The 11,586-nt window shown below is 33.2% G+C and overlaps 1 protein-coding gene and 1 pseudogene across 1 annotated transcript; both read right to left on the bottom strand.

Moving 5' to 3' along the window:
• Positions 1–2,098: 2,098 nt before the first annotated feature.
• LOC112922222 (olfactory receptor 6C3-like) lies at positions 2,099–3,038 on the bottom strand (annotated as a pseudogene).
• Positions 3,039–8,073: 5,035 nt separating this feature from the next.
• On the bottom strand, positions 8,074–9,012 carry LOC112922223 (olfactory receptor 6C1-like). The gene has a single exon (XM_026001669.2). It carries the CDS (start codon positions 9,010–9,012, stop codon positions 8,074–8,076), a length of 939 nt encoding a protein of 312 aa, XP_025857454.2.
• Positions 9,013–11,586: the final 2,574 nt, after the last annotated feature.

Here is an 11,586-nt window from a genome sequence, read left to right as displayed (position 1 = left end):
TTAGCACTTCCTTCAGTCCAGGGCGTGATCCTGGAGTCCTAGGATCGAGTCCCACATGGGGCTCCCTGCATGGAGCCTGCTTCTCCCTATGCCTGTGTGTCTGCCTCTCTCTGTGTGTGTCTCTGATGAGTAAATAAATAAAATCTTTTAAAAATAAATAAATTCTTTCAAATAGATCTGATAGTGTAATAGATATGGAGTGTTAGCAGGTTAAACTGAGTATATGATGAATGTATGATTCACAATACAGTTTGAGGGTAGAGGGAGCCATTTTGGAGAGTCTTGAGAGTATCATAATGCTATTCCCAAAAACCCTTTTCACTGCGGAAATAATGTTACTTTTTTCTGGTATAACATATATGAGAATGACCAAGAAATGAAATAAGAGTGAAAGCCAAAGCAGACAATGCATGTGGCTTTAGGGTTAAAAGAGCCAACATTTAGTGATTATTGTGAAACTGACCATAATTGTGCTAAGAGGAAAGACAGGAAACTGACATTTTCTTTGACAATGATAACATCCTCTGGCCTATAGGCTACTCACACCTAAGTTGCTGCATTTATCAAACTAAATTTTAATTACATGTTGTTTTTTTCTCCCCACTAGAATTTGAGATAATTTAGAGCAATAATCCTCCCTTTTCATCACTACCCCCAATGCCTGCCATAAGTAAGAAAAATCTGAATGAGTCCATCACACATTAGAAAGACCTTTAATGTAACAATTCTAATATTGAACATGAGCTTCTATTCATAAATTATTACAAATGGAACTCAGTGTGAAAATGAAACTAACCGAACAAGTCTGGATTTTGAGGTTAACGAACTGAGTATATGATGAATGTACTGAATCCTAGTTCTGAAAGCTGCCATTACTATACGTTAAACTCTCAACGCTGGGCGGCCCTGGTGGCTCAGCGGTTTGGTGCCACCTTCGGCCTAGGGTGTGATCCTGGGGACCTGGGGTCGAGTCCCACATCGGGCTCCCTGTATGGAGCCTGCTTCTCCCACTGCCTGTGTCTCTGCCTCTCTCTGTGTCTCTGTGTCCCTCATGAATAAATAAATAAAATTTAAAAAAGAAAAAACTCTCAATGTTGATTTCACTGTGTTCATTCACCTATAAATTAGAGATAATAAGGCTCACTTTCTAATTTGTTTTGTAAAATAAATAAAATAAATAAAATAAATTTGTGGTTTGCTTAATATAAAATAGAATGTGTAGAATATTATCAATAGATGTTAGTTCTCTTCCATACTTCCCAAACTCTAAAGTCTGTTCTAGATGCCACAAATAAAGCTCAATTGTCCAGAAAGATGAACTTTCACTGGTTTATCATAGTTTTGTGCATTTTATACATTTGATATATTTTACATTGTCTGTTGTCTACCTATTTTTTAATTTTTGGAGGTATTTGGTCTACCTAAAGAAAAATACCTCTGACTAAAAGAGAATAGTGATTAAAAACATCTCATAAAGTTGATGATAGGATTAAATGAGTCAATACAAACAATATATATAGAATATAGGAATTGCTGAAAAGTGTTATGTTACCTTCTATCCCTTCTACTCTCCTTCTCTTCTCATTAGTATCATCATTATAAATATTTGTATTATGTATGAATTTCTAATCTTTTAAAATATTTGAGTAGATATTTATATTTTATTCTCAATCTCCTGGTGATTGTGTTTATTTGATTTCATGGATATGACAAATAGAATTAAATTTTTCTACCAACATTCATGCCTATTACTGGATAAGAATGAAAAGTTCAGAAATCTGCATCTATCCTGACAATCTTTCTATCAAACTAAATGCTCAGTGTCTCTTCAAAGGCAAACCACTTCCATTCAAAACCATAACCACGAATCCAAATGTATTCCTTCATCTAAATACATTTGAATAAAACACATGAATGTACAGAAAGTTCTGAAACGATATTCAGTTTATCAAATTTATTGAGTTCAACGACTGGGAAATTTTAATATGGGAATGAAGAAAAAAGAGTAAAATAGATAACTCTAGTAAAGGAAACGGGGTTTTGAGAAAGTGTGAATAATAGCATCTACAAGAACTTCATTCTTTTAATGGCAATACTTTCATTTACTGGAGAAAAACAGAACCTTTTGGATAGTATCCTTAAAGGCTTGCTTTACTTGCTGATTCCTCAGGGTATATATAAATGGATTCATCATAGGAGCAACAGAAGTATTAAGAATAGCTACTCCTTTGGTCAAGGATGCCTTTTCTTTTGCAGAGGGGTTGGAATACATGAATATGCAGCTTCCATAAGAGATGGAAATGACAATCATGTGTGAGGAGCATGTAGAAAATGCCTTTTTTCTCTGACTGGCAGATGGCAGTTTCAGAATTGTTCTAATGATGAACATGTAGGATAGAATTATTAGTGCCAGAGTGAAAAGCAGAATCACTAATGCAGAGTAAAAACCAATCACTTCTAGGAGCCATGTGTCTGAGCAAGATAATTGCAAGAGGGGAAAAATAGTCACAAGCAAAGTGATCAATGACATTGGAGCCACAGTAATCTAACTGGAGGAAAAGAATAACTGGCGGGAAGATATTTAAGAATCCTGCCAGCCATGTACAAAAGACAAGTAAAATGCAGACTCTTTTGTTCATGATAGTCGTGTAATGCAAGGGTTTACAGATGGCTACATAACGATCATAGGACATAGCAGTTAGAAGATAAAATTCAGTTGTGCCCATGAAGATGAAGAAAAACAACTGAGCTGTACAATTATTGTATGAAATAGTTTTGTCTCTGGTGATAATTGTGCCCAGAAATCTAGGAATACAGATGGTTGTAAAGGATATTTCTAATACAGAGAAGTTCCTGAGGAAAAAATACATAGGGGTCTGTAGATGGGAGTCCACCAAGGAGAGAGTGATGATGGTCAAATTTCCAGTGACACTGAATATGTATGTGATAATTAAAAAGAGAAAAATCACAATCTGAAACTCTGGGTCATCTGATAGACCTAGAAGAATGAACTCTGTGGGTACTGTGTGGTTTTTCATTGCGGATCCTTTCTTCCCCCCCTTTAGAATGGAAAATGTATGTGCCCTATAGGACATAAAAAAGTTAAAATAGGATTGAGGTTAGAGTATAGAATCTTTTTTTTTTTTTTTAGAGTATAGAATCTTAAAAATGTCCACAGTGATGAATAATCTATGAAATCCAAAAACAAATGTTTTCCTTCAGCAACTGTCCAATTTCTACCGGATCTCACATTTAGTATTATCTGAAGTTAAATATTGATCTCTTTTTGCTGAAAATACACTATCATGGGCCATGGATAAAAATATATCTTGTGCTGACATTTAAGTGGAAGCTATTTCTTCTAGTGTTTCTTTAAAATCAAGCTTCTAATTATTCTTTACAATATTTAGCTCCTTTTATAAAAAAATGAAAATATTTTAATTGATTTTTTATTTCCCCCATTTATAAAAACTAGTCTGGATTATGAATAATCTAAATAAAGCATTTGAAATCTTACAGGGGTTGTTTAGGCCCATCTACACATTCTGTATTTTGAGGCCCACATATTTTAGGCAACTTTCACAAGGTTAAACAATTAGACACCACAGTAATCATCTCACTGTGGAACATGCATGTTTATGGCAATGTTTTACTGACATTCTCTCATGAATCACTTTCTAAAAGATTTGGTCCATGCTATCACTCTCATCATTTTTTCCCTTTTCTGATAAAAAGGCAGAAGAACAAAAAGGTAATCTTCTATTACTAAATTAAATAATTGCCTAAAAATACTTTAATTCATACAATGCATACTTTTCTTTCTTTCTCTCTTTCTTTACAATATTGCTATGGAAAATCAATAAGTAGATGGCCAAAATAACATTTACTGGAAAGCAGATTTACTTCCAATAGGAATTTAAAAAATAATCCTATCTATAATAGAATATAATTTCAAATTAGAAAAAATGAACAATCCAAGATTTATTTCCTGCTTTAGGAATTCATTAATAGTCTCTTGGTAGTAAACAATTATTTAATTTTCAATACTGAAGGGGTTGTAAGTCCATAAACATGTATAAACATGGTTTTTAAAAATATTTGAATAAACTGAATATATATATTATATTGAATAATAAAAAATTTACTTACTTCCTGATTCTTCTTGATGATTTAGTCTCAAATTTTATCATCTGATTTGCCTAAATTTACATAATTTCAGAACTGGTAAATCAAGTTAGCAAAATATTTGATTTCTATTTTGCTCTCAGAACAAGTGTATTGACTTAACTTTTTCTTGGTTCTTTGGGATTATACTTCTCTTTGACTCACAATATCCTTCATTCCTGATACTGTAAAATTCTGACTTTTTTTATAATACAACTCATTCTTGCTTTTCATCTCTTATTCAAACTCCATGTATAAATTCAATTACATCTGGATTGACTAGTATTTTTCCATTGCCTCTTTTCATATAATACAAAATATTTCTATATTAAATCATTTTTCTTTCTATTCATGCAAACATTTAAAATCAATATTCTGTGATTCTATGATTATATATCTATAAAATATGAGTAGTATTTTCCTTAGATTCAGGGACTGTTATATTTCCCTGCAAATGCTGCTTTGAAAAATAGAAGATAAGGAATGTTCTTCTCTATGTATGCTACACAAATGGAACTGGACTTACTTTATCTGTGTCTTTTTTGTTGTTGTTGGCCCAGGGGAATTCATTAAGTAAATAGAGTACCAAGAAGAGGAATCATTAAAGATAAAGGTGAATCATTTTTACAAATATTGATTAAAAAGTATAAGAAGCAAAAATATTGAGGTAAATAGGCAAATATACAAACAATGTGATACTGAGTGTATGAAAGTTTGATTTAGAATTTCAGTCTTCTGTGATTATACAAGGAATCCATTTTTCTCCCGGAAACTGGACTTGTCTCAGTAGAATTAGCATACTTATATCCTTTGAATGTTGGCAATCTAGGAAGAATTCTTTACCAGAATGAAATGGTGGAAAACACTACTGTGGATTTCTAGTATGACTTGATTGTCTTCTGAAATGGACAACCTATTAAAGACTGATGAGAAGGTTTATACCTGTATTTATATTTGTGCATATGACATTTTCTCATATTGAGAATTTTTGTGAATCAATAAAATAAATATCTGGAAGTCTGGCATTGGATATTTTTAACTAGTTTATTTCCACATTTCCTTCAATGAGAGGTGTCACTTTTATTACTAGAAGAATAGTATAGTATAGAGGTATATATGAATCAATATGTACATAAATATGTAATATAATGTTACATTTAACAAATTATCTTTATTTTCCTCACAATTATAAATGTGGACATAAAACATGTGTGCATTTAATGCCAGAAATGCAGATTATATGCAGTAGTGAAAAATGAGAATATTAGATAATGGGACAAAAGAAAGAAGTGGGAAAGGATGAACAAACCACTAGCTCACACATGGGACAATATATAGACACTATGTTGAATGTATAACTGAAACACATTAAAATAAGCATTGAAAATATTTATTCACTATTTCAGTAGAGATAGTAAAACTAATTTTCTACTTAGGAAAATTCTATTCCTTTGCCTTTATTTTTGTATCCAAATAGTGAATCTTTTCATATTTTATTCTGAGCTTTTCTTGATTACCAGGCACTAACCATATACATATTATCTCATTTTTTTCAAGCAAGCCAACAATACAAAACCCTCTAAGGTCAGTGCTATTCAGGTAAAGAAAGTGTCTGGGACAGAAAGAAGTTAGTTAAGTGTCTGTCTGGTGTCTATCACTTGTGTATTTGTGAGCAACAGAATCTTTATTGATTTACTTACAGGAAAAGAAATGAGGTTCTATCTCACAAAGCACTGCACTTCATTTGAAATATCTTATTAGACATGTTTCTTCTCCACATCTTTCCTCAAACTTCTAGATGCTGAATTGTCTCTTTCCTCCTTGATCACTCTCTCACTTTATTTCTACCTTTACTGCTTTATTCCTAGTTCCTAGTAGCTCTCTAGCTTTTCTCTAGGCCTCCTAATAATTTAATTTTGATGAAGACTAATTACAACTGTTAGCCTCTTATCCACAAGCTAGTAGGACATCTGTTTTTTTAATAATGTGCCAATTACCTCCATGTATTTTGAGGTTGATGAGTGCCTATGTTTTAGGTCAATGAACTATTGTTCAGGCTACCAGGTTTCACTCTCAGACAGCGGAGGACAGATTTCAGTTACAAATAAAGTTTTGCTGTAACATGTTCATAATTTTAAAAGTTTATTAAATCAAATTGTTAGGGGATCCAAATATATTAAGATTTTCTCCAAATCGACTCCTAACTCTGGGAAAAGAACGAGGGGTAGTAGAAGGTGAGGTGGGTGGGGGGATGGGATGACAGGGTGACCGGCGCTGAGGGGGGAACTTGACAGGAACTTTTGTGTTATACTATATGTTGGCAAATAAAACTCCAATAAAAAATTTGCAAAAATAAATAAAATAAAATAAAGATTTTCTCTAAATCCTGAACTCACATCATATTTTTGAATAATTCCAGTGTGTATTGCTAATTATTTTCAGTGGTATATTATCCTCTCTAGGTAAGCCCTCCCACAAAATGTCTGGCTGACCTCCCATTTACTGATTACCATCATCAAACTGAGCTATTATACTATTTGAATTTATAATATCAGAAGTGTATCAGTTGACAGATGATGTTGGCACCTCATATATTACTAGGTGTAACCCAAATAATTATATGAATCTTTTTGGGTGGAAAAAAAAAAAGGCTTGCATCATAGGAATTCCTATCATTAGAAAGATCAACATGGGGCAGCCCAGGTGGCTCAGTGGTTTAGCGCCGCCTTCAGCCCAGGGCCTGATCCTGGAGACCCAGGATAGAGTCCCACATTGGGCTCCCTGAGTGGAGCTTGTTTCTCCCTCTGTGTGTGTCCCTGCCTCTCTCTCTCTCTCTCTCTGTGTGTGTGTGTGTGTGTGTGTGTGTGTGTGTGTCTTATGAATGAATAAATAAATTAAAAATCAAAAAAAGAAAGCTCAACATGTAAACCTTAACAAAAAGTGTTATCATTAACTTCATGAAAAGTCAGTACACATCAAATAAGATTCTTACATAGTTGTCAAAAGGCCTAATGTAAAATAAAAGAAAATGAATGCCAAATGCTTTAGAAGACATTCAATTATTTCTTTGTCATACACAATGTCTAGTTGTGATAAAATGCACATTTTATTTGAACACTTTTAAAAGCTAGCTCAGTGTTATGTACATTATTGTATGTGTTTTATTTCTTCAGGCTTTTTTAAAGAACTGGTATGGTATATGTGGTAATTATGGAGTTGAAGAAATAAGGACTACTTCAAGCTTTCCCTAAGTAACTGTGTCTTCATACTTGTGTTTTAAGTTGAGAAATTATATGGCACAGAAAATTTTAAACTGGTTAATGAGAGATGCTTCTTGATCTCTCAAAAAATATGTATAATTACATCATTCCTTCAGTTGTACTGTTTTTATATAGTTACTAAGTGTGCTACAATATGGAGAAGATAGTGCCTGTAATATCCCAATAAGACTGTCAAGCTATATCTATGGTCCTTGTAGAGTAAATTAAAAATAATGTTAAACATGACAATATTTTCTGAATTTCTAGAAAGTGTTTTCCTGATTAAATCATAAAACATTTTCTCTTGTATTCTTGTTCTTTTCCTAAGATTTCTAAGATTTCTGTTTTCTAAGATTATTGTGGAAAAATTGAAATTTAAAAATAGTTAAAAGAAGGAAATGAAGCCAGTCTCATAGTTATAGAGTGGAAAGACTAGTTTAAAGGAAGGGAAATGCAATGAAAAGGGAGTGGAATTTAAATGGAAAATATATATATATTCAAATATCCTCGACAAAGTGCTGGCAATAGAAATATAAGCAATGAAATAGAACTCTAGCGAGGCTATGTGGGTATTAGACTTTTGAGAACTCTGGTTTTTGTTTACTTTCTCTTCATTATGCCTCTAATTTATGACAACGCTTTTATTTTTTCATTTGCTTGAGAAAAATACAATCTTCCTTGCCCTGTCCAGGAAGGCTCGCTTGACTTGCTGGTTCCTTAGGCTGTAAATAAAGGGGTTCAGCATGGGGGCTACCGAGGTGTTTAGCACAGCAACTCCCTTGCTCAGAGACACTCTGTCTTTTGCTGCTGGGTTAATATACATGAAAATGCAGCTGCCATAGGAGATGGAGATGACAATCATGTGGGAAGAACAGGTGGAAAAGGCTTTTGTCCTCTGACTAGTAGAAGGAATCCTCAAAATTGTTCTGAGGATATATATGTAGGACAGAATTATTAATGCCAATGTGAACATTAATGTAAACACAGCACAGGAAAAACCCACTATCTCTAAGAATCTAGTGTCTGAACAAGAAAGATGTAGTAAGGGGAAATAGTCACAGGTAAAATGGTCTATAACATTGGACTTACAATAATCAAGCTGTATGAACAGCATGAGTAATGGGAATATGATTAAGAATGAAGCCGACCAAGAAGCAAAGACAAGGAGTATGCAGACTCTGGGATTCATGATGGTCATGTAATGCAGAGGTTTGCAGATGGCAATGTATCGGTCATAGGACATGGCAGCCAGAAGGCAAAATTCAGTGACTCCCAAGAAGATGAAAAAAAAGAACTGAGCCATACAATCATTAAAGGAAATGTTTTTATCTCCTGTAATCAGGGTGCTCAGGAACTTGGGTATGCTCACAGTTGTGAATGAAATCTCAAGTAAGGAGAAGTTTCTGAGGAAGAAATACATGGGGGTCTGGAGGTGGGAATCCAGCAGGGTGAGGGTGATAATGGTCAGGTTCCCAGTGATGCTGAGCATGTAGGTGATGAGCAGAAAGACAAAGATCACCTCCTGAAGCTGTGGGTCATCTGACAATCCCAGGAGAATAAAATCTGTTATTTCGGTGTGGTTTCTCATTTTTTTCCTTTTCTTTTTTAATCTAGAGGGGGAAAAAAACAAGTAGATTGTAGAAAAGAGGATAATCCATGGATTGTTCTGGAATTTGTCTCTAGAAATAAACATATTATGCCCTACTGATTTAATTTAGGATGTCTTTAAGACAACTCAATAAAAGCAGGTAAAATGTTTTAAAGTAAGTTCTTACCATATGTGTACTCTGTTTTACAGAGAATGTTTCTCCATAAAATCCTTATTTCACAGAATGGAAATTGAATCTAAAAAGTTTTTTTAAAAACTTTATCCAAATCACGTAACCTAAATGCACTTCTTCTAGGAGTTCACTTCTTAATGGGAAACTACTTGTCCTTTTTCCAACGACAATAAAGGTGTCCCATTTCCTTATTTCTGTTGCCTAATTTCTTGTGTTATCATTTACTACACTAGTGTAATATAAAAAAGATATGTCAGGAAAAAGATCACTCAAATGGCGAGGTCTCCAAATTTTGAAAGTCATTGAAGTTAAATCTTTAACAATGTGACAGATTTGTTTTCACTCTGCCTCATATTCTCCTTTCAACCACATACTCCTCGTCCCAAGCCACAGACAATGAATTCATTGACATAATGTCGTCAGGTACTAGAGAGTACAGAATATGAAAAGCCAGAGCAGAGATTTAGTAGAATGGATCTATATATTTCATGGGGTAAGGAAGTAAAATTGTATGAATATCTAAAATAAACATTGTTTTTTACAGAACGTTTTTTCCTTCAAAGTTTTTTTTCCATCTAAATGTTGTTTGTATTCTATTTTCTATCTTATATTACATTTTTATATTTTTCCTTTTATTTATATCAGCATTCAATTATAGAAGCTCTATTTTGTCAACACCCTGGAGAAATCAATGAAACAGCACATGAAATCCATTTATTTTCTCTTCATGAATAATAATAATAACAACAATATATTTTAAAGTGAAGCTAAAAGTTCCTTCAACAAATTAAACCAGTCTGTTATCTGATACTTTATTCTGTGCATTCTCATTACATAGTAAAGTTTTGAATTCAGAGTCATGAGAGAAGTTCTGCAATAGAATATTTAGTTTTAAGATGTAGAATTGCTGATTTGTAGCACATAATGCATTATAACACTGTGAAATTTAAGTTTTTTTCTCTTACATGCCTGAGCCCTCTTTTCACTCACTTTACTGTTTAGCAAAAAATATTGTTGTTGATTAAATTTAGGCAAATTCCAGCTAAGATGGATAGTTCTAACACTACTGGGGAAGCATGTGAGATTCACAAGAAACAAACATTTCTCTTGATATTTCTAAGGGACTGGAGGAAACAGGCTGAAGAGCTCTTACAAGAGAAATCAGACATTACAATGACATATTTTGTAAAGAAACGTATGGCAATTCAAGTGTATGATGGATATTTCGATCATAAAAGTCATTGTTCTCAATAAACAACCCTCTATAATTGACAGCTGTGTGTAGGCTCTGATCTCTCAACAATTTCTGTGATGTTTTCCGTAGAAAAATGAAACATATATCTGAGACTCTAAAATATAATTTAGGCTTTCCCTCCTAACTACTCACCCACATTTCTTTTTTTCAGTAACATGTAAGCTATGGTTGCAAGTTTAATGTGGCCCCTACCCCTTTTTGTTTCAGTGAAGGCTAACCCATCCTGGATATCATATTGTTCAATTACCTGTGTGGTTCAGTGAAAGTGAATTTATCTATTTTGAATGAATACTTGCTATTGTGTTAAATGAAATAGCTGATATGTGAATGAAATAATAAGCACCAACTAGTTATTACACATTTAAATAAATGCCTTTTAGGACACTTCTGCCATTTCATATAAATTTTAAGAGTGGATGGCCTTGAAGAGAAAAGAACAATTTCATCCTCTGAATCATCCAATTTAAAGTGCAACAGTTTAAGAAGACCTATTAAGGATTAAAAAACTGCTTTTCCTTATTTTTTTAAAAATAATTGGAGTAATGTTAAGAATCTCCCTAAATTCCGCAATATAATTGGAAACTAACTTTATCATTCTGCATTCGCTATGTGTGCTGAGATCTCAAGTTAAAAGTCCTAAAAATAGTTGTGAACACATATGTCCTCAAGATAATTTGCACCCACAACATTAGCACACAGTTTTCCAATTCTCTATCTTTCTCTCTCACTTGATAATCTTTTTCTTGAGGTTAGGTCTATATGTTAGGCTAATTTGTCAGAGAAGAGAGCAAAATTCTGATTTAATTTTATATCTTCATTAATTATTTGGTTTGTACCAAGTACTATTTATCCCCCTGGAATGACACATTCTGTTTATGATGAAAAAATGTTTGGTGACATTTAATCTCATGTAAGAACTTCATAGTGATTGAATATAAAAAAAAATCTCCTAAGAACCAATGTAGATTTTTTCAGATTATTACCTTAGCAATGCCTTAGAGTATTCCTAAAAATTAGTTCAGAATGCAGTTTACCTGAGGCCTCTGAAAAGAAAATAAATGACCTTTGCTTTTTTTCCTATTAGAAAATGAATTTGAATTCCAAGTCAGATCAGAGCACCAACTGG

The sequence above is a fragment of the Vulpes vulpes genome, chromosome 14 (assembly GCF_048418805.1).
Source record: "Vulpes vulpes isolate BD-2025 chromosome 14, VulVul3, whole genome shotgun sequence".
In the NCBI taxonomy this organism is placed as follows: Eukaryota; Metazoa; Chordata; class Mammalia; order Carnivora; family Canidae; genus Vulpes; species Vulpes vulpes.
Note: the sequence above shows the minus strand (reverse complement) of the source record. Positions and strands in the feature narration are given on the sequence as shown.